Source organism: Aulonocara stuartgranti (assembly GCF_965226115.1).
Source record: "Aulonocara stuartgranti genome assembly, chromosome: 9".
In the NCBI taxonomy this organism is placed as follows: Eukaryota; Metazoa; Chordata; class Actinopteri; order Cichliformes; family Cichlidae; genus Aulonocara; species Aulonocara stuartgranti.
The window spans coordinates 1,068,000-1,092,500 of record NC_138960.1 but is presented as its reverse complement, the minus strand read 5'-3'; the positions used below and the strand labels follow the sequence as shown (position 1 = coordinate 1,092,500).

At 43.5% G+C, this 24,501-nt stretch overlaps 1 protein-coding gene across 6 annotated transcripts in view; it reads right to left on the bottom strand.

Annotated features, from left to right (window-relative positions):
• LOC309713873 (polypyrimidine tract-binding protein 2-like) overlaps window positions 1-24,501 on the bottom strand; it is a 37,438-nt gene that overhangs the window by 10,614 nt on the left and 2,323 nt on the right. For 2 of the 6 annotated variants that reach the window (XM_082545787.1, XM_082545784.1), the window contains 9 exons: window positions 22,952-23,012; window positions 21,744-21,916; window positions 21,349-21,489; window positions 20,963-21,109; window positions 20,778-20,888; window positions 19,582-19,792; window positions 11,650-11,765; window positions 9,787-9,820; window positions 9,064-9,156 (listed from right to left, as the gene is read on the bottom strand). In XM_082545787.1, the coding sequence (XP_082401913.1) occupies window positions 9,064-9,156; window positions 9,787-9,820; window positions 11,650-11,765; window positions 19,582-19,792; window positions 20,778-20,888; window positions 20,963-21,109; window positions 21,349-21,489; window positions 21,744-21,916; window positions 22,952-22,991 (1,066 nt within the window). In that variant the 5' untranslated portion in view covers window positions 22,992-23,012. Of the gene's footprint in view, window positions 1-6,546; window positions 8,051-9,063; window positions 9,157-9,786; window positions 9,821-11,649; window positions 11,766-19,581; window positions 19,793-20,777; window positions 20,889-20,962; window positions 21,110-21,348; window positions 21,490-21,743; window positions 21,917-22,951; window positions 23,013-24,501 lie in introns of those variants that run through there. The other 4 variants (XM_082545789.1, XM_082545786.1, XM_082545785.1 and 1 more) reach the window with 4 other exon arrangements.

Here is a 24,501-nt window from a genome sequence, read left to right as displayed (position 1 = left end):
GCCTACTTGTTATTTACAGCATACAAGGCTGAAAACCAAGGGTGATGGAGCTTTTGCCACTGTGGCCGCCAGACTGTGGAACTCTCTTCCTCTCAAGATCTGCAGACTCAGTGGTCACTTTTAAAAAAACAACTAAAAACACATCTTTTTAGAAGTGCATTTTGTTAACTTTTGTCTCTTTTTGTTTTATACCTTGTGAAGCACTTTGGGGCGATCGTGGCTCAAGAGTTGGGAGATCGCCTTGTAATCGGAAGGTTGCCGGTTCGAGCCCCGGCTTGGACAGTCTCGGTCGTTGTGTACTTGGGCAAGACACTTCACCCGTTGCCTACTGGTGGTGGTCAGAGGGCCCGGTGGCGCCAGTGTCCGGCAGCCTCGCCTCTGTCAGTGCGCCCCAGGGTGGCTGTGGCTACAATGTAGCTGCCATCACCAGTGTGTGAATGTGTGTGTGACTGGGTGGATGACTGGATATGTAAAGCGCTTTGGGGTCCTTAGGGACTAGTAAGGCGCTATATAAATACAGGCCATTTACCATTTACCATTTGTGATCTTTTATCTAGAAATGTGTTATATAAATAAAATTTTACTTACTCCCTGAGTGTGTGGCAGTACAAGTGAACGAGCTGCTAGTTGATTAGAGACACATGGAATGGCTAATCGAAGGCCAGACAGTCCTGATCCCCACGGACCCCCAGAAGGGACCGGTCCCTTCCATCTAACAACCAATAATCTGCCTGAGTACCACATGTAAGCCTGTGTCAGGCATCATAGCGGCTAAGATGAACAGGTACATGGGTCAGTATATGGCACAGAAAGGATTTGGAAAGAATACCAGAGGCGCAAAATACCAGCTACTGCCATTAATTAATTCTTCCATCTTAAATATGATCAACCCATCTCTAATCGGCTATGTACCACAGGCTTTTAAGGTGGCTGTAGTTAAACCTTTACTCAAAAAGCCATCTATAGACCCAGCAGGTTTGTATCATATCTATCTAATAGATTCCAATTGGTACATGTAAATGGAGAGCCCTCTTCACACATTAAGGTCAGTCATGGTGTTCCACAGGGTTCAGTGCTAGGACCAATTCTGTTTACACTAGCATACATTTTCACTGCTATGCAGATGACACCCAGCTCTTTCTATCCATGAAGCCAGGTAACACACACCAATTAGTTAAACTACAGGAATGTCTTAAAGACATAAAGACCTGGATGGCCGCTAACTTTCTGCTTCTTAATTCAGATCAAACTGAAGTTATTGTACTCGGCCCTGAAAATCTTAGAAATATGGTATCTAACCAGATTCTTACTCTGGATGGCATTACCTTGGCCTCCAGTAACGCTGTGAGGAACCTTGGAGTCATTTTTGACCAGGACATGTCCTTCAACGCACATATTAAACAAATATGTAAGACTGCGTTCTTCCATTTGTGCAACATCTCTAAAATTAGAAATATCCTGTCTCAGAGTGACGCTGAAAAACTAGTTCATGCATTTATTACTTCCAGGCTGGACGACTGTAATTCATTATTATCAGGAAGTCCTAAAAACTCCCTGAAAAGCCTTCAGTTAATCCAAAATGCTGCAGCAAGAGTCCTGACAGGGACTAGAAAGAGAGCAGATTTCTCCTGTATTGGCTTCCCTTCATTGGCTTCCTGTTAAATCCAGAATTGAATTCAAAATCCTGCTCCTCGCATACAAGGTCCTAAATAATCAGGCCCCATCTTATCTTAACCTCTTAAGCCCCAAGGGAGTTTCTGAGCTTCCTGCTCGAAAATGTAACGCCCAAATTTAATTTATTATTTCTCTGCAGTTACAAACTCTGTCCTTACAATATTGGTATCAAAATAAAGCTAACACTTGGGAAATTTCATCAGTGGTGTAAATATTGAAGCAGATATTACTGTGTCAAAGTTACTGAGACTGGAACACAGAAAAAGTAAGTAGATTTTATCCTCACCTAATTATTTCTTTTTAATTTTTAGCATATAACCCATTGAAAAATATGCCTCAGATCACATTTGGTTCCAGAAATTCAGTAACCAACATATAAACATCATCTGTGCAAAGATTTATGTTTCTAAAGTGAAACAATGAAAAACTACAGCCCTGTCAATACATGAATATCCAGACGTTGTACAAAAATGTCCAATTTTGGCACACAATTGGACACCATGCCAGTTGATTTTTTTTTTAGCATATAGTTAGGGCTGGACCAAGTGACCCTGAATCCTCCCTTAGGTATGCTGCAATAGACGTAGGCTGCCGGGGGATTCCCATGATGCATTGAGTTTTTCCTTTCCAGTCACCTTTCTCACTCAGTATGTGTTAATAGACCTCTCTGCATTGAATCATATCTGTTATTAACCTCTGTCTCTCTTCCACAGCATGTCTTTATCCTGTCTTCCGTCTCTCACCCCAACCAGTCGCAGCAGATGGCCCCGCCCCTCCCTGAGTCTGGTTCTGCTGGAGCTTTCTTCCTGTTAAAAGGGAGTTTTTCCTTCCCACTGTCGCCAAACTGCTTGCTCATAGGGGGTCATATGATTGTTGGGTTTTTCTCTTTACCTATGAAGCGCCTTGAGGCGACTTTTGTTGTGATTTGGCGCTATATAAATAAAATTGAATTGAAAATGCAAGCTCCATGAACGCACACAGCTGTGGATTCCAGCTGCATTCGTAGTTCTGCAAAGACTCCCATAGAGTCGAGCTTTTCAGTTCAATCAGCTGCATTTCGATGTCCTCTGTGTCCAGGAAATTAAGGCAAGACAAACCCAGCTGCTCATTAAAGCTTTCTGGTTTGATCAGAAAAGAAAACATTGGTCCATACGCCTGTGAATTCTGTCTCGAGTCTACGGATGTATCTGTATATTTCCATGGTGCCGATGCAGCGCTGAGCAGACAGCTCCTGAAGCATTTGAAGTGTTGGAATGTGGAAATTTCAACATCGCTTGAAAAAACTGCCAGCTAGCAACGTCCCTCTCACCAGTTGGCTAAGTTATTTTTAGCCAATTACAGGTTGAATCTGGTAGTTGGGGTTACCGTCATTAAGAAGCAGCACAACTAATGTGTCTATGCGAGCTAATCTGTGATATGCACCGCTGGCCCGGCCTTTTATTTTTTTAATGCACCTGCTCAGATTAACTCACTGCGTGACGTGCCCAGGGCTGTGCTGGGACAAAAAAATCAGCCTGGGCATTTTGACTAGAGACTGGCCCACCAAGTATTATAGGAAAAGCCATAAAGCCTTTGAATGAAAACAAACGCTGTTGTGACAGTGATGTACAGTCTTGTTGGTATATGTATGATTTCTATACATTTTACATCTGATAAAAACTTTGGTTGTAAGATTCAGATAATTATTTAATAAAAGAGACATTTTAAGTGAGAATAACAAAGAAAAGTATTTCTTTGTGCCCCCCTCTCCCTGTTAATGCCCTACCTGGCCCCTGGCAAAACTTTGCAAGATCCGCCCCTGCACAGTTACCAGCTGTCAGCTACTTAGAAAAGGATCCTGGTGTTATTTGTCTCTCAGAAACAGTTCATAACTTCCCTTCAACTCACTCATGTCACCTAAAAGGTAAACCTGTTTCTCCATCACCTGTTCAGCTCTGATGATCCAGTAAGGACATCTCCTGCTTTCAGCTTCATGTTTACCTCTCACCAGATAACCAAACCATATCATGACCAGCAGCTTTTTTACAGCTGTGGCTCCAGCAAACATCAGCTGATACTAGAAATTAATATTAAATAAATTCTAACAACAGCTGATCAAGCTTAAACGTGCTGCTGTTGTTTAACGCGACATGCGCTGGTTTCTTCTTTCTGGCGCAAAGTGGGCGATAAATAAACACGAGAGAAAAGCCGATCAGCTGATCATTGATCAGTTTCATGATTGAAGTAGAAACAGGAGAGAGAATGAGAGAAGAAGAGCCAGTTATGCAGCGTAAATACACAGAATAACTCCAGCTTTGTGTCTTTTTCTATTCTAGCTGAAGTACGGGACAAACTGTGTTCCTTTTCAGCTCAATACAAAACGTAATATTTTCTCTGAATACGTGACGATTCCGTTTTTTACGGGACGGTTGGCAACTCTACTAACTAACCTTATGAATAAACAGCACAGAGGCACTAATCATAGCAGCACAGGAACAAGCTCTGAGCACAAGATCCATAGCGGCTGGGGTCTATCACACCAGGCAAGACCCCAGGTGCAGGCTGTGTAAAGATGCCCCTGAGACAATCCAGCACAGAAGTGCAGGGTGTAAGAAGCTAGCAGGCAGGGCATACATTGAACGCCATAACCAAGTGGCCAGCATAGCATACAGGAACATCTGTGCCATGTATGGCCTGGAAGTCCCAAGGTCAAAATGGGAGACGCCCCCAAGAATGGTGGAGAATGGCCGAGCTAAGATCCTGTGGGACTTCCAGATACAGACAGACAAAATGGTGGTGGCTAACCAAGCTGGAAAATTACCAAGTGCTCAGAGAAGAGCTCAAGAAGATGTGGAGGGTGAAGGTAGCAGTGGCCCCAGTGGTAATCAGAGCACTTATTGCAGTGACTTCCAAATTAGGCGAGTGGCTCCAGCAGATCCCAGGAACAACATCGGAGATCTCTGTCCAGAAGAGTGCAGTCCTAGGAACAGCTAAGATACTGCGCAGGACCCTCAAGCTCCCAGGCCTCTGGTAGAGGACCAGAGCTTGGAGGATAAAGACCGCCTAAAGGGGCGAGAGGGGAATGCATTCGATCTCGAACAAAGCACTAAAAGGATTTTGTTATGTTAAATAGATGGATACTTTATTGAGCCCATAAGGGAATTTTTTTGTGTCACAACAGCATGATAAAGTAAAAATAGTAGAGTCTACAATACACAACAATAAACAACACAGTTAAAATAAGAGTGTCACAGGTGTCCAATAAGGGCCTTATATTATGAGATATAATTCCTGCAGTATACAACAGTGACAAAAAACAATGAAAAGTAAAAATGGTTTAAATAGTAAAGTAAAAGTTGGTTAAAAAAAAGTAAATGTAAGACTGGCGTTGTGTAAGAGAGAAGTGTAAGTTGCATTTAATAAATAAAATGTAGACTATAAATCTGCCTTAGAAGTGTGGAGTAGAGCAGGTGCGATGGGTTATCCATGGTGGAGCACAGTCCCGTCTCTCAATGACTCAAATGCCTCCAAGTTCTGATTTATGATGCTTCCAGCTTTGCGGATTACTTTATTGATCCTACTGCCATCTCCGGCACTGACGTATCACTGCAGACCCCACCCACCCTGGCAATGGACTGTTTAAAATGCTTCCATCTGGTAAGCAGTATAGAAACATACAAACATGCACCACCAGACTGAGGGAGAGCTTTTCCCCCAGATCTGTGAAATACATCTAAATTCTATTTGTGACTTCCTGCACACATAGATAGTGTCCATTCAACTGTTTTATAGTGCACCTCAAATCAACTCCATGCCTTTTATTTGCTAAACTGACAATGACATAATGAAGGAATTGCCCACACCTGGCCATGGAATCGACTTTGAGTCAATTAGCTAATTACTTTTGGCACGTGTTAAGGAGCAAAAACTCTTAAACCCTTCACCCAATTTCAATGTGGATACCCTCAAATGGAAGCTGAAAGTCTACACATTGTCCATATCGGTTATATAACTGTAATTGGAATAGGTTTCTGTAAACACGTATTTTTTAAAAAACAAACACACAAAAAAAACAACAACTTGTGTCTGATGTGTGCCGAGGTACCAAAACAAAACTTCGTTATGTGTGAACATATAATAACAATAAAAGATGCTTGCTCTTCTTCCAGACTTCTCCACATAGTTCCTCACCACTCCTGCCCAACCTTAAAGACGTGGTCGGCAATCCAGGAGACAGGAGAAGTGGTGATACCCACCCCGAGCAACTTCTCACTTGAATTGTTTTTCCTTGGAAAGACAAGTAATATGATTCTCACAATGCTACCAGTTCCACGCATGTGAAAGCGAGCATGTTGCAACAGGCAGATAACAGCATCATCCACCCCCACAAGAGGCTGGTAAGTGAACCGAAGAGTGTTGAGAGCATGTTTCACCTGGAAGCTAAGTCGGGCAAGAACCAGTCTCTCCAGCACCTTGATGACATGTTAACGTCAAGGTAACTGGTCTGAAGTCATTCAGACCTGATGCGACCAGGGTCTATAGCTTTGCTTTGGTGTAGTCCCTACACTTACGCTCTTAGCTGGACACCAATCACTAGGGATGGGTAGCGGTATCTGGTGCCATTATGGCACCGGTTCTGACATAACCGGTAGTAACCAGACCGAAAAGCAGCGCACATTTCAGTGCTTTTTTTTTTTTTCTTGAGATGTCATACACTTTGGATTCTAGCCAATCATTTTACCTTTCCAAGGATAGTAGGCGGTACGGTACGTATGTTCTTTTAGAGCAGAGCTACAGATTAAAAATGGTCAAAGCGGTCAAAAGTCTGGCTGTACACAGCAAGAGATGCAAACTCAGCAGCCTGCAACAAGTGCTTTAAGGTGATAGCTGCAGAAAAGGCTAACATTGTTATCCTTTTACAAAAAAAAAAAACCAAACACAGCTAAACATGAGAGGTTTTAGGACAAAGTTTGTGTTTTCCATTGTTTAAGCACCGGTTCCAACCAAAGGAGGTATGTTGTATCAACAGAAAAGGCTAACTTGGTTATCATTTTGCAGAAAAAAAAGAGACTGCTAAGAGGTTTATGGACAAAGTTTGTGTTCTCCATTCTTTAAGCACCGGCACCGTTTCAAAAGTACCAGTTTGGCACCGGTATCGGATAAAACCTAAACAATACCCATCCCTACTATCACAGTCCGGTATGAGGACTGACAGCAGGGGACCCAGTACTGACCCTGTTAAGATAGAGAGTCAGTTCATTGTTCGTGCTGTGTGCAGGCTACTGCCAATTTATCTGATTGAGGGCATCAGCTGCATCTCTCCACACCTCTTTGGTGTTATTCAGATGGACTTTGGTCTGTATGCATCTACACCTTATTAGCCCCACATTCAACTCATTCAGCAGGGCCTTCTTGTCAATGTTGATCCAGGACTTATTGTTGGAAAAACAGCATACAGTCCTGGCTGGGATTCAATTCAATTCAATTTTATTTATACAGCGCCAAATCCCAACAACAGTCGCCTCAAGGCGCTTTAGGTATCTTCACAGAAATGTATGTAGTCAGTGATGCAGTTGATGTCAACCCCATGTGGATCACAGAGCATGTCCCTGGCTGTAGTCCTGCAGGGGCTCTGTCTTCCTTACCTTGCCTTCTCACAGATTTGTTGGCAACAGGAAGTCTTAGAAATGGAAGAACTGCGCGTGTCCATCGTTATAGCAACACAGCTGAGCGTCCCATGACGTAATTAGTATGTGACGCGCACGCTACAAAGTGGACATCGAGGCGACGATATGCCTGCTGCTCAGTCTGTGGACCATGGCATTGTTTTTTCTAGCCATTTCCTTTGTTGCCAGGTTTTAAAAACGGCGGTTTTGATTTTCATGAATGAGACACTCTCGTGACGCCACTGACTAGCCAACTGGTGGCATGCAGTCTGTTGACGTCACATTTTGGGATCATTTGGAACCGTGGCCAAGTAGGTGCTAAAAAAAGGACCTGTTACCTGTTACTATGACCTAATGGCAAACCCTGAAAACTGTGACGAGCCAACCTGAATAGGTACTAATTGAAAAGGGGCTTAAGTGTCCTGTATGATGACACACAGAAGGACTCTTTATTTTTTTTTTTTTATTTTGTTTTTGCATAAATGGATAACAGTTTGCTGGTAAATTGCAAACTGCATCCAGGACAAATAACCATGTTACAATGCTAACTTCATCTCTTTTAAAGTAAATGGCCTGTAAATGGCCTGTATTTGTATAGCGCTTTTCTAGTCCCTAAGGACCCCAAAGCGCTTTACACAACCTGTCATCCACCCATTCACACACACATTCACACACTGGTGATGGCAAGCTACAATGTAGCCACAGCCACCCTGGTACTGGGGCGCAAGTACCTGCAGAAAACATGCAGACACAGAGCTAGCCAATGAAAAAGCTGAGTGCATGCTGACCCAGAACCATGTGTAACAAAAGGATGAGGAAGTCAGGCTTGAGCACTGTAGCCTCTATTTCTACCTATACGTGTGTTTCTATCGGGCGATCGTGGCTCAAGAGTTGGGAGTTCATCTTTTAATCGGAAGGTTGCCGGTTCGAGCCCCGGCTTGGACAGTCTCGGCCGTTGTGTCCTTGGGCAAGACACTTCACCCATTGCCTACTGGTGTGTGTGAATGGGTGGATGACTGGATATGTAAAGCGCTTTACTAGTCCTTAGGGACTAGTAACACACTGGTCCTTAGGGACTAGTAAAGCGCTATATATGGTAAATGGCCTGTATTTGTATAGCGCTTTACATATCCAGTCATCCAGTCATCCACCCATTCACACACTGGTGATGGCAGCTACATTGTAGCCGCAGCCACCCTGGGGCGCACTGACAGAGGCGAGGCTGCCGGACACTGGCGCCACCGGGCCCTCTGACCACTACCAGTAGGCAACGGGTGAAGTGTCTTGCCCAAGGACACAACGACCGAGACTGTCCAAGCCGGGGCTCGAACCTTCTGATTACAAGGCGAACTCCCAACTCTTGAGCCACAATCGCCTCATTATAAATACAGACATTTACCATTTCTACAGTGACATCACTGGTTGCCATCTTTGCTTTGAGTTCTTATGTAAAAACTAAAAGACAGTGTGTATGTGTCCTCACGATATGCATTTGTGCTGGTGTGTGGGACTGTATTCTAATGTTTATATTGTTAGCTGCCAATTATACAAGCCTGCGTTTCAGCTCATTTTACTGAGTAAAAAAGTAACAGAATTACTTTCTCTGGCAAGTAATGACTGTGCTGCATTATATTTAAGAAAAGTGTAATGATCAACACAGGACCAAAATATTTATTACACAGCATACTATGGGACTTGCACTACAGACCAGTCAGACATCCATATAACAGAGATATCCACTTACCTAGCTGGGCCTGATTGGACTCAGACATCTGTATGAGAGCACTGTCCTTCTTGTTGTAAAGAATTTTCACCCTCTGGACATCACCATACACTCCTGTGACAGACCCAGAAGCCGGCAATAGGAGAAGAGGTTGGGACGAAAAAAAGCAGGCAGTTAGAAAAATCTCAAGGTTTCACAGGAGACAAGGATATTTAAAAACAAGGTACAGCAGAGACGACAGCATAGAAACACAGGTTTATTTTAGACTGTAGAGTGTGAGGTGTATGAAAGTGTGTGAAAAAACAGATAAAGGATAAAGAAGAAGCACCCTCTAAGCAGAAACGTTATCAAGCTATGTGAGATGGCTAAAAATAAAAACAGCATGCAAAAACCAATGGCTTAGACATGCATTAACTTCTTACTAAGTAGTAAATTTTAGGGCAAAGTAATGACATGACATAACCCAAACCAATTAACAGGCGGTCAATGAGGATTCAAAATGACCAAATCTACAATCAGCAAACAAATATAGAGAAGCTTGTAATGCTAACAATGACAATATTAATAATAACTATAATAATAATAATAATAATAATAATAATAATAATAATAACAACAACAACAACAACAATAATAGTAACAACAACAACAAAAAGTCAGAATGAAAGTAGAATAGAAAGAGTAGATACAAGAAAGAAAAGTAGAGCTAAAGAAAGAAGAGAGAGAGAGCTAACGATAACATACCGAAGAGGGTAAACAGACTTTGGGGCGTAACCATCTTTAGAGGGAGAGAAGAGCAACAAGCAGCGTGAGACAGGTAGAGAGGTAGAAGAGTCGGAGCGGAGCGGAGGTAGAGATGGACAGATCGATCCAGAACGGAGGTAGGTAGGAGGAATGGTGGTTTTTGTTTTTCCCCGGAGAGTGATGGAGGTGGTGGGTCATGGAGGAGGGGAGCAAGCGGTGGATGAGGGGTCATGGAGGGGAAGAAGGGTTGGTTAATATGGGAGGAAGAAAGGGTGATTGAAGGTTATAAATTTATAAAATCCCCACCAGCACACGGAGTGAAGGTGGAGCAGGGTAGAGAGAGAGAGAGAGGGGGGGGGGGAGAGCGAGAGAGAGCGAGAGGGAGAGAGGGAGAGAGAGAGAGCGAGAGAGAGAGAGAAATCAGGGAGGCAAATGCAAATTTGGGTAAGGAAATTTAAAAAATGAGGAATGGGGAGGGACAAAAAAAATAAAATACAGGTCAGTACACTGGAATAATGCAAGTAGTTTGGTCAGAGATAATGGCTTGGATCAATGTTGTCTTTGGAGAAAATAGAGCAAAGTTTAAAAAAAAAAACTGGCTTTCATCCTAGACAAGCATGGGATAAAGGTACATTCATCTCAAATCATAATAATATTCAAACTCATTCACAACAATGGGACAAATAGAACATGCAGCAGCTGTGAGAAAACTGAATGTCTTTCAGCAATGGTGTGACACGAGTTCACAAGGAGATTAGATAGCATGCAGTATAAAAGGCAACAAAATCTTGCATGAAAGAGTTGATGTGAAGGCCACTTCAGTATAACATGGCATTCACACAAATCCACAAAGCTAAAAGAAAGCATGAGCACAGTATCTTAGCATCAGGGCTTTAAGTGGTGTAGATACTGTCCAAAGGCAGAATAACACAACCATTCACAGAGATGAGCAGAGCAGACAAGTCAGATGCCAAATCAGTTTAAACACACAAACCAAAAACAGAAGAAAAGGGATAAAAGAGCAAGCAGCAGGTGTTTGTTCCCAGGGCTTAGACACAGTTAGGAGACCACAGAATGATTTCATATGAGCTTTCATATGAGCTGAGGAGAGGTGAGGAGAGCTTAGAGAGAAAAAGAGAAGACAGACAGTTAGCAGAGTTAGATGCAGTTTGACAAGAAAAGGGAAGGTTTGATTATCAGAACAGGAAAGAGGGGAGAGGGTTCGGGTGCCTATGAAATAAACGTCAAATCCTGCAGTCACCAAGTGGACCAAAAAAGGAAAAACAGGGGGGGAGAATAAGTTCTTGCTTTTAAGAACAACACAAAATTACAGTAAAGAAATGTTCATAGGAAAAGTATCTTATAAAACTAGACCTACAACAGGAGCCCAGATGTAGAACATCAACTGCTCCACACAGCTCAGTGATTACAATGAAAATGATGTCTACACACGCTGGTTAGGAGGTAACACATATAGGCAACAGGCTATCTGAATGCGAACAAATATTATACAATCAAAGGAACCTTTGGGAAACTACAGCTTACATAAAGGAAGCCTTGTTTTTCCTGCAGTTCTAAGACTAGAAAGTTCATGAAAAGCAAACTGTGTGTTCAGTCTGTGTGTGTCTCACACAAAAGCAAAGTAAATTATCAAGATTAACAGATTCAAGTGTCAAACATGAGTTTTTTTATACACATCTTTAATGACAAGCACAAGAAAACAAATCTGGAAATAGAAAAACTGACCCACAGCGAGCAACAGAAAAAACAGGAACAGATGAATGGAGGTGGTGTGTAGGAGCGGTGGAGTTTTAATTGTAGACTTTCCATTTTACTGGTGTTACTGGTGTCAGTATTACTAACCTCTTCATTGAGGTTGCTAACCAGCAGGACCCCACTGGAGCCTGTCTGCCCAGCGAGGGCCACCCTGCCCGCTGCAGCAGCAGCAGCTGCCGCCGCACTCAGAGGGTTCAGAGCTCCTGACGGGAAGCAGACAATCACGGAGTGGAAAATCATTAACGATGTTGATGATGGTGACAATACATCATGGGAAGAACACAGTACAACCCTCTCAAACCCTGCATGTCTGACCACACAAAACTGTTTCTTTGTACCATACACAAAGACATTTTCTACTGTCTGATACACTGGATGCACTTTATCATTGTTTTCCAAAAATGATCACAGTAACTGTAACAAATGCAGTAATGCAGCCCAGACACACTGGGTTGTGTTTCTCTTCCTCCTGGGTATCTATCACATGCGAGGTGAATGGTGTTACCCTCTTAAAATAATCTCAAAATAAGAATGTGGACATGTAGTTGTAGGAATAGTAGTTTTTGTTTCACCCAACCAACTCCTACCAGTGGCGTTTAGAAGCTGTGATTTCGCACCAATAACCAGGGACACAGTTCAGCTTTGGAGCCAATCAAACTGAGGGCAGATCACAGACTGTTGTTCTACATAGAGATTGAAAATGTGACGTCACTCAGGGGTAAAACCGCAAAGGATTCTGGGAACTCGTGGCAAGAGGTACTAGCGCACGCAGGCTTTCAATTGAAATCAGTCACACAGCGATAAAAAGAAACACAAAAATGTCAAGAAGCTGTTGTATTATTAACTGCAATAGCCGGTCGCATGACAGCCACGGGAAGCCGACGGGTAAAGAGATCGGTTGTTATCGGATTACGTCGTTGAAGAGAAATTGTTCGAGCCATGTTTCCGAAGTAACAAAGACGCGACTGGATTGCAGCCATTCAAAGACAAAATATAACGTCCCAGAACTCTCCAGCTCACAGGTTAGTCTGCTCCAAGCATTTACACGAAGGTCAGTCTGCTGTTGTAGTTAATACGTCATTTTCATAACATAATTGGTGATATAGGTTACAAGCAAGTCTGGCGCTGAACAGAAATTGTCGCGCTATGCTCCTTTGTTTATTGTGCATAAATAGTGAATTGTCCTGACACAATATTGCGTTTCGCTTCTGTTATTATGGTACATTGACAAAAACATATACTTTTATTCACAGGATAAAACAGTTGTTTTGTACCACTAATTGTCCAGTACGATTACAGCATACAGTATTATTGTCACTGCTACATTTCTGTGATGCTACCAGAAATTATTTCCACTGCTAATTAATTACCGTTGAGCTCAAAGGTCCTATTAATAAACGGTTAACGAATGTGTATTTATGAAGACGATTTGTGAGACTGGTAAACTTATGATACGTACGATGGTCTTTACTTTCTACACGGTGCATTTCAAGGTCCTGCACCCATCCGTCGGTAAACTGTACCTGGGCTTGTTGCAGTGACCTGAAGTTACTAAACTTCATGAGTGTATGCACTCACTCCAAGAACCGTATAATTATAAATATGAGCGTGGTGAAAGTTAAGGCAGCACGCTAACGTCTTTTGTCCCTCTGTGTGCTCGTAAGGATCTAACACTTTCACTCCTTTGATTTTTTTCCTCGTATCTTTTCTTTGACTTTTCATCAAGTCTGTCTTTGTACGGACCGGCATTGTACACGTTTTGTACATAACATTTTGGGGGGCAAAGAAAGAGCAAGAATTTATTGGAACCGAAGAATGAACGTTTTGCGGTGCTGCAAATGCTTGCGTTGCAAGACAAGACAATAAGACAAGATGGCGCCGAGTATGGCAGCCTCGTCGCGAGCTCCCCCAAGCAACGGCTTTCTTCTGTGTTTAATTTTACTTTTCCTTTATTTTTTCACGAGCAGCACTTGTCTCCTTGTGTACGACCGACAAACCTTACTGGACATAAAAGACGGTCTTTCTTATAACTTTCCGGAGTTCAAGTTTTGCAACACGGACGCTCCGTTTGCAGACCCCCCATTCATCTCACCTGAGACGCCTTTGTTCTCTGGCCCTGGAGGCCGCAAACGCCGACGCAGAGGGAGAAGATCTGGCGTTCTGGTTCGACTGAGATGGCGCACTTACAGACCACCGTTACCCAGTTTATTACTGGCTAATGTGCAGTCTCTGGAGAACAAGCTGTGCGAGCTTCGGGCACGGATCTCATTCCAGCGAGAGATGCGGGACTGCTGCGTGATCTGCCTCACAGAAACCTGGCTATCGGACAAAGTACCGGACTCCGCAATACAACTACCGGGGTTCTCCGTGCACCGCGCGGACAGGTCACAGGATCTTACTGGGAAAAGCAGAGGCGGTGGTGTGTGTTTCATGATCAACAACAGCTGGTGTGATTATGCGAACGTGCACCCGGTCAAATCCTTCTGCTCACCGGACCTGGAGTACCTGATGATTAAGTGCCGGCCATTCTGGCTACCGAGGGAATTTACAGCAGTGATTATTACGGCTGTTTACATACCCCCACAAGCCGACACTGACCGTGCACTCAGGGAACTGTACAGCGCGATCAGCAGCGAGGAAACCGCACACCCAGAGGCAGTGTTTATCACAGCCGGAGACTTTAATAAGGGAAACCTGAAGAAAGTCTCACCAAAACTCCATCAACACATCCTTTTTAACACACGTGGAGAACGGCTACTCGACCACTGTTACACCTCTTTCCGGGATGCGTACAAAGCCCTCCCCCGCGCCCCATTCGGCCAATCAGATCACTGCTCCATCCTGCTCCTGCCCGCCTACAGGCAGAAGCTGAAACAGGAAGCTCCAACCCGGAGGGCGGTGCACTGTTGGACGGACCAATCGGAGTCTGCGCTGCGGGACTGTTTTGATCACGCGGACTGGGAAATGTTTCACGTGGCCGCCAGGGACATTGATGAGTACACAGACTCAGTCTGTGGATTTATCAGGAAATGCGTGGAAGATGTCGTCCCATCCAGAACAGTTAAATCCTTCCCAAATCAAAAACCCTGGATTAACGGAGATGTTCGCGCGGCACGGAACACCGCCTTTGCCTCCGCGAACACATCGGACTACAAACACGCACATTACCAACTCCGGAAGACGATCAAAGCAGCCAAACGTGAGTACAGGGACAGGGTGGAGCAACAGTTTGACAACCCTCGGAGTATGTGGCAGGGACTAAACACGATCACAGACTTTAGAGGGAAAACCAGCACACCGCAGACCACGGCCTCTCTGTGTGAGGATCTAAACGTATTCTACGCTAGATTCGACACAGCGAACACCATGAGACCGGACAGTGTGCGCACCGCGGATGACGTCAGTGCGCACACTGTGTCTGAGGAGGATGTGCGGAAGTGCTTCAGGAAGGTGAACGCACGCAAAGCTACTGGTCCGGACGGGATTCCCGGCCGCGTCCTCAAGTCATGCGCGGCTCAGCTGGCTGGAGTGTTCACGCACATCTTCAACCTTTCCCTCTCTCTGTCTGTAGTCCCAGCCTGCTTCAAAATGGCCACCATCGTCCCTGTACCCAAATCCTCCACCATCTCCTCATTGAACGACTGGCGACCTGTAGCCCTGACCCCCATCGTAAGCAAATGCTTCGAGAAGCTGGTCAGGGACTTCATCTGCTCTGCACTACCCGACTCACTGGACCCTCTACAGTTTGGATACCGCCACAACAGGTCCACTGATGATGCCATAGCCCTGACACTACACACTGCCCTGTCACACCTGGAGAAGAGAGACACGTATGTGAGGATGCTGTTTGTAGATTACAGCTCAGCATTCAATACCATCGTTCCCTCGAAGCTGGACAGGAAACTGCAGGATCTAGGACTGAGCAGCTCCCTCTGCAGCTGGATCCTTAGCTTCCTGTCTGACAGACGCCAGGTGGTCAGACTGGGCAGCATCACCTCATCCCCCATCACACTGAACACTGGTGCTCCACAGGGGTGTGTACTGAGCCCTCTCCTGTACTCACTCTACACCTACGACTGCACAGCCACTAACAGCTCCAACATCATTGTGAAGTTTGCGGACGACACTACAGTGGTGGGTCTTATCACCAATGGTGATGAGACGGCTTACAGGGAGGAGGTCAGCGCCCTGACCCACTGGTGTCAAGACAACCATCTCACCCTCAACGTCGCAAAGACAAAGGAGTTGATAGTGGACTTCCGGAGGTGCAGAGAAGTACACACCCCCATCACCATCAACGGCGCTGCTGTGGAGAGAGTGAGCAGCTTCCGGTTCCTTGGAGTACATCTGGCTGAGGATCTTACGTGGTCAGTACACACAAACAAAACAGTGAAGAAGGCGCAGCAGCGCCTCTTCTTTCTCTGGAGACTGAAAAGATTCGGCATGAGCCCCCGCATCCTCAGGACCTTCTATCACTGTGCCATTGAGAGCATCCTCACTGGATGCATCACCACCTGGTATGGCAACAGCACCGCCTACAACCGCAAAGCTCTCCAGCGAGTAGTGCGGTGCTCTGAACGGATAATTGGAGGTGAGCTTCCCTCCCTCCAAGACATCTACAGGAAGCGGTGCCTGAGGAAAGCGGGGAGGATCATCAAGGACTCCAGTCACCCCAGCCATAAACTGTTCAGACTGCTTCCATCAGGAAGGAGGTTCTGCAGCATCCGGTCCCGTACCAGCAGACTGAGAGACAGCTTCTTCCATCAGGCCATCAGACTGCTGAACACGTCATAGACACCTCAGCTTCACTACTGGAACTTCAACATTATGCACTCCACACTGTATATAAATGCCACTTGTTTTGCACATATTCAACTCTGTATATTTTATATATTTTATTATTATTATTATTTTATTTTTATTTTTTTTACTATTTAATTTGTAAAAATGTGTACACACACACACACACACACACACACACACAGGAAAATATTTAGTATACACATCCAGAAATGCATACACTATTATATATTGTACATATATTTATTAGTTTCAGGTTGGCCATTCTTGTATTTTGCTCGTTTGTGTTGTTGTGTTTGCACATCTCTGTTGCTTGTGGGGCTCGCACACAAGAATTTCACTCGCATGTGCTGTGCCAGTGTGCCTGCACATGTGATGTGACAATAAAAGTGATTTGATTTGATTTGCATGCAATGCGCGAAAGTCACGTGGTCTGTCAATCTCTATTAGACCCTGACACAAGACAGAGGTTATATTGAATAGATGGAACAACTTACTTATAGCGTTACAAACATTACCTACGGTAGTTAACGTTCTATTTTGAGTTTCCTTTACGGTAATTCAACACACACTCACAACTTGACCCATGACACCTTAATGACTCCCATGATGAGAGGGTGGGTCAACAACTCTCAGGATTACCTCCTAGGTGAAAACTCCACTACGCCATTTATTCTCTTTTGCTTATCCTCATCATGACCGCAGAGGAGGAGGAGTCTATCCCAGTTACCATAGGGCGAAAGGAAGGGTACACCTTACACAGGTCACCAGTCTGTCGCAGAGCTAACACAGAGAACCAAACAACCATTCAGACTGTGGGCAATTTAGAATTGGACTGGTAATCTGGCATGACGGGCCAATGGACCGGCCTGAAGAGCTGTTGCACCAGCTGTACGAACACTGACAGCAGCCCATTCTTTCATTTAGACACTGTACTACCCAATCAAATCTCTTAATGCGATCAGCCCCTCCCCTACCTTCATTGTGACCTCACACAGCTGGTACAAGACGTGAGGAAGAGACAATATGTAGATGGTATGATAAGCTATGTACATTAGACTATACGGCAAGATTTAAGAAAGGGCACTAACTCACGTACACACGAAGAAACTTCATCAATTGGTTTAAGTCTAAATAAGGGAACCGAGTCAGTCAGTGGTACCAAGTCTCATGTTGTGGTGGTGACGGTCCAAGAAATGTGACTGGTGCAAAACCAAGCTTTTACCTACTGCAGAAACTGTCAGAAGCTGACACCGTGTGGATGCAAACCTGAATCTGTGGTCTTACCTGCACAGAAATGTGCATGTGCAATATTTGAGACCAGACACATTTCTGCAATTACACAGATTTGGGGGTTTAAATTAACCCTTTAAGACCTACCATAGAGCCAAGTCCGCCAGAGCTTATATTATATTTTTACATGTTGTGGAGCCATTTTTGGGAGCATTTCAAGTTGCTATACATCAATACAACCATTATAGCCCAAATTCTAATAATATGTCTGCATTAAGTCCATAGTAACTACAGAAATTGCAAAAAAGTGCAATAAACTACAAAGAATTTGAAAATCGTCTTTTGTTTTTTTAAACATATATTTCTAGTTAGAGAAATTTAAGAGGCTCATCCCTCAAAACTGCAAATACAAAAAAGTTGCACAAACTAGTTTCCCACCACAGGAAATTTATTTTAAGTGTCTTCATAGTTTTATTTTTGAAATACACCAATTTTCATATACTGCAGGAAAAACAAAAAAATAATCCTATGATGCAAATTTGCAAAAAAAAGTAGCATATGCATAAAAATAAACTATTTCCAGCAGTGCAATATGAGTCCTCAGCATCCCAGAAATGACACAAAGTCATAAAGTCAAACATAACTTTTAAAAAGACCAGCATAGGCTCATGAGGGCCCTGATGGTAAAAAACCACATTCCCGCGAAAATGACGTCACTTCCGGTTTCGGACAGGTCATGGTGGACATGCAAAAGTTCGCGCTGACGTCTATTCCAACGTAGGAAGTGTTATGAACAGCTGATCGGATCGGCAAAGCGTGTTTCTGGAATATTATGTTTTTGTTGCTGCAAGTGCTTTTTATGCAGTTTTTGCAAAGCTTTATGTGGAAGGAAACTGTGACCGAGGACAAGCTGATGGCATAAGATGTAAGTACAACTCCTCTGGTTTCATATGCAAAAAAGATTATTGCGCTAGCTTAAGTGGTTGCAGAGCTACCGGGATTTTAAAAAAGTTACGCAAAACGGAGCGTGCCCGCTCCGACCGGCTTTAAAGGGTTAAACAGACGAGCTTTTTATTTTGTGTATTAGATACACCCTTGCTCTGCTCAACCTCCACAGAGAAAATGACAAAGTCAGTATGAGAAGAGGGACACCTCAGTGTCAACCATGTTCATTTTATTTTGTGAAACATACTGGGACTAATTCCAAAGTATGACTGGGAAGTGAGTGAGCAATTTAAAAATGTAAGTGGCTAATCGGATTTTTCAAATTAATGGTTCCAGAGAGACAAATATTTCTGGTGCTTGAATCCACTTTTGAAAGGATGTAGAGTTATCCGCAGCAGGAACAACAGGCACTTTAAGATCCTTCCTAATATCTTTTCTTCTTGCCACTGTATTCAAAAAACCTGAATCCTACTGACCAGCAAAGGAAAAACAAACAAAGAAACAGCTTACTTTTAAAGAGGTGATCTTATGATCAATTGCGATCAAGTGCATCCAAGTGTATTACAGTACCTAGCTGCTACTTAACCACTCAATTCCTATGGAAGCAGTAAGGGTGTGCTTAGTTTTTGACAGACCTGCTTCTATGTATATTTTATGTTAAATAAATGTCATGTACTGTCGTTCATCAGTCTATAAAGCATTTCTAGCAGAAAAGCACTGAATAAGAGCCGGTCCTTATCTAGACTGTATTTAGCTCATTAGCCTGCTGCTAAGGACCAGATTATGTTAATTATGTGCAAAAGAGAAAGTTGTTTTTTTTAGTTGTTAGTTTAATTAGTTCATGTGGTTATCAATCTGAACTTAGTTTATCTGATAATTTACCTTTTTTTTTTTTTTTTAAAAAGGAGGGGAAAAAGTAATATTTACAAATGTAAGTTGAAGATGCTCGTGTGAATTCCCGTCACACCAACCTGATTTAGAATGCAGAGTGAGAACAAACAACGTCAAGTTCAAAAGAGGAAAGATAAAAGTGGGATCTACCTGGGATCTTACCGAGGAGAGAACTGGAGTCTTTGCTGAAAGCAACGGCAACTGTGGGGTCAAAACTGGGCTGGCCATCACCAGCTGGCAGCTCAGGTCGGGTGTAGTCGCGACTCTTATCATTGTTGTACTTCACATTCAGGTTGACCAGCTTGGAGAAGTCAATACGGAGTGTGCAACAGGAATTGTAGATGTTCTGGCCATCCAGTGCCTAGGAGGAGGAAAATGACATCTGTGCTCAAGAACTGAAAAGGTCGTTACACCATTTGTATTATTGATGGTAGCAGCACGACGCCGCTTCGCTGAGTCTGGCACATTGACCATTTAACCATTAGCCATATTTTATGATTAACGTAGCTGCTACTGGACTGTGGTTAGATAAAAGATGAACAGCAGACTGAATACTGAGCCATGACAGAACAGATTACAAATCCATGATCATGCTGGCTGTGGGGGAACTGTAGATTCAATTCAATTAAATTTTATTTATATAATCACAACAACAGTAGACCCTATGATAATACATACAGAGAAAAACCCAACAATCATATGACCCCCTATGAGCAAGCACTTTGGCAACAGTGGGAAAGAAAAACTCCCTTTTAACAGGAAGAAACCTCCGGCAGAACCAGGCTCAGGGAGGGGCGGGGCCATCTGCTGTGATTGGTTGGGGTGAGAGAAGGATGACAGGATAAAGACATGCTGTGGAAGAGAGACATTAAGATAAGATGGGGCCTGATTATTAGATGAACTCTGCAGAGTCCAGAGCATGGATAACTAATGCAGGCAGGGCAGCCTGAGCTTTCAGGCCTGAGGACCAGAGGTGACGGCCTGAAAAACTGCAGACTGAGGGAAGCTGAAAGCAGATGTGGACAACACAGTAAAAAGTAACTTTTCTACTTTCACAGTAACTTACAATCTTTTTGACAGTAAGCGCTCAGGTTTTTATATGATAAAATAAAAAAAATCTGAAACTTAAACACTTATTTTGTTAAATATAACTTATAAATGGGAATATTGGATGAAAATTAACAGGCCAAGTTTTTCAAGATAAGACTTCATCACCTTTACTTATATTGTTGCAGGATTGGGGGGGTGTCAAAAATGATATAGAGTATTTTCCTAAGACTCATATAGAGTTTGAAAATCTAGTACTGGGACAATCCTATTAGACATGCAAGAAAACATGACCATACCAGTTTGGCCTGCTGTGCACTGACAGGATCGCTGAACTGCAGAAGAGCCTGGAACTGATTGTTCTTGGTGAACGTGATTATCTTCATGACTGTGCCAAACTTGGAGAAAATCTGTCAAGACAAAGAAACTGGAGGTTTCTTGTTCAGCCACAAGCAGCAAATACTCTTTGTTAACTGCTGCCTACCTGTTGCAGTACGTCCAGCGTTACAGGGTAGAACATGTTATCAATAATGATGCGCAGCACAGGACTGGAAACTGCAGCCAGGACCTCCTGTACCTCGGACCCTGGTGACTGGGCTGCTGACACTGCTTGCAGCACGGCCTGGGTCCGCTACACCCGAACACAAGCACAGCACACAGCTATTAATGTAGATGGCAAATATCAAACAGGCACCTTCTACGGCTGTTGTTTTTTTTGTAATGATTCCAGATATTTCCAAGCATTTAATGCAGCCAAATAACAGCATGCATTTGCAATCAAGCAGTGATGAGGCACACGAGTTGAAAGCACGTTTTAAAAACATGAAGCTGTGCAACAACTAACATATCAGTCTGTTAGTTTCCACTAACCTGATTAGCAGCATCAGTTTTGAGTTCTTTGTGATTGGAGTACTGAATAAACACTTGGATGTTACGGATAAGGGGAGTTACTTTGGAGTAGTAGTTAACCATAGTGACAGCTGCCTCCTCTGTCCCCATCTCCAAAAACGCCTGAACGTTAGAAGAGAAGGCAAAAGAAGAAAGAAAGAAAAAGCTGAATTTGTTGACTCACTCTTACTTGGTTATTTTAATAATGAAATTCAACATGTTGCAGTTCGACTGCGTTTGGAACAATTGTCAGATGCATTTACAGGCTGGTGTCTAAGAATGGCTTGTCCTGTGTGAATTTATCTGCGCTTTCAAATTGAGCCTAACAACTGTTTTGGATGAAATTATACAAATGCTAAACAGCCTGATTCACTTACCTGATTCTTTCCCTTCAGTGTGAGAATATTGGTTACTTTGCCAAAGGGGAGGCCGAGGGCAATGACCTCAGTCTCTGAGGCCTCGTTTGGCAGCTTCCTAATGTGGATCACACGAGACGGCAGGGCCTCCTCCACCCTTAGCTTCTTACTATCACTGCCATTGGGAGCCCCATCTAAGATTTCAGGAGAAATGCTGATTAACTGAAAGGTGCACTACAATGACACACTGGGATCTTAAAGGTAAAGCTCGTGATTTTCTGCTACTGTCAACAAATGTCGAGAATTAGAAACAATGAGGCAAACTTAAAAAAAACAAACAGAACATTTCCTGCATCAGCAAGTATGCTAGGATCCACACAGCACTGTGACGATTACAATGCGCTAATTTTTTGTGATGGATTTAATTGTGGAGACAAAACTGCAATGCAGTGAGTGAAAAGGATTATCCAACGAGTTGTTCAAGAACCAAGGAGGAAGTGTGGAGAGCGACAGGAATCAGCAGGTACAACTGTTTCAAAGAAGACCGACCCAACTGAAAAATCTATGGAAGCTAAAGCTCAGAGTTCCTAGAAGGGGCCAACAGATCCTTCAGTTTAAGACTGTCCGTGTGGAAGACTGGGCCAAAATCACTCGTGTAACTAGTTTCTCCATACAGGAGCCATCTTGAGTATTAAATAGCATTAAATACATTTCAGTAAGCCTGTTCAATAACTTTTTCCCAGTTCAAATGTTCCAAGACAGGACTGGAGCTGTTCCAGAGACTGAAAGTGTGGCTGCGTACAGCGAGGAAAAGAACAGTTGAGCTTGTGTCCAGATAGATCCTTGTGAAACAAGGAAACTCCATCAGAGTATCGAAAGCTGGCATACAGGGAAGTTCAACTGCACAAGGAAGCTGGCAGATATGCTTAGGCCGTGTCACAAACTCAACAGGGGCGGTGTGGGAAGTGGAAGAACATCAGAAAAACCTTCATGCATGGAATGATAACATTTAAACAGAGAGGAGGGATATCCTCCATGTCTGTTCCAGCCACTGGCTATGGTGTGTAGGTGCCCTCCTACTAAGGAGCGTGATGTTACCCACCAAACAGCTCTCTCCACCTAAACTCATGCAGCCTACTTCACCTAATCCTTAGGTCTGCTGTATCGACTGGCTGCATGCAAATTCCATCAATCCCCTCAGAGTTCATGGGCGGTTGGAACGAACTCACCACTGTTACTGCTCATGCCAGAGTTGGAATTGTTGTACATACTCAGCTCATCCGATCCTCTCTGTGGAAGGAAAAGAAAACAGCATCAGGCACTGCTGAGAAAAAGACTTTCCTGACAGGCCCTTGAAGACAAAACATCACACTAATGGTTTCGCTCCTCTGCCTGTGTCAGTTTAAATTGCTAAAAGTAAGATGTAGGGATGTGTCATCTCACCCTGAGCTATACAAGGTCTCTGAAGGCCTGCTGGCACTGCCAGGCACCCTCTGCTCTTAAACCCTGACTGATGGGGTGGCAACCAACATAGCTAGGGACCCATCTCACACACAACTTTCTAATAGTTTCATATCCCACCTCCTTGTGGAGGTGTCGCCGAATTTGAACTGTTTGTTCTTCTGTCACTTGCAGGCTCAGCTACAGAAACATGGTACAGATAAATTCAAAGGGGAAAAGTAGCCCGAGTAAGGCCAAAATGGTGAGCACACAAGTGTCACAGCCAACAGGGTAGGAGTAATGGGTCTTCTAACAGCTGGAAGCCCACTGGTCTTTGCCTCAGACACTGAAATACTGATGAGATAAACTCATTTCCCAGGAGCACACTATCAGAACAATCTGGCAGTTCAGCCTTTACACACCTTAATGTACCTGGCACTCAACAAATAAGATTAGCTGCCCGGAGCAGCTAAACGCATTCACGAGCAAACAAGTGTGAAATGTGGAGTAACTTTTCCACATGCATATTTACTGGAGCAATATAAGGAATATAAGGTTTCAGGTTCACCCATTCTTATCCTCAGTCTGAATAAACACACTGACACAATAACTGGGAGGCACATGTCAGATTAAAACACGGATGTTTTCAAGTGGAACTTGTTTAATAGTCAAAGCACATGAATCCATCTGTTAACCGATAGCAAATAAGTCACACACATATTTTTCTTTCTTGCAACACATTAGAGCTTCAGATATGATTATTCAGAATTTAAATAGAAAACAACATTAACACTTATTCATGTTTATGAATGGACTCCATCATTCCCTGAATTAAACATCATCTACAGGTTGTGGATGATTAGTGGTTAGTTCAATACTGCAGGATAAAAGTTCTATTCCTAAGAAAATGTAATATTAAGCTCAAACAGCATGCTCTTAGGAAACAGTATACATACAACAGTCATTACTAATGCAGCTTCTTCCTTGCCATAAGGGGTCACCACAGCAAGTAGCGTCACCTCTTTGATTGGGCAGTTTAACACCAGATGCCCTGCCTGAGTTTGAACCAACAACCTTTCACTTGTCAAGCAAACTTATTAACCACTACACCTTGGAGCTACGCTAATGCAGCACACACACAGACAAAAACAAACAAAAGACCACCTGCTTTATTTTTGGTGGTCTCCAAGTTTTATATACCCCCATCTAGGGATTGGAACCGAGAGCCGGTTCTTGTAGAGAACAGGAGTCTGTTTCTACCTGTTAATTACTCCCAGGAGGATTAAGTAAAGTGCTGCGTTACTTGTTTTCAGTTCAGTTTATTTATACAGCACTAGAG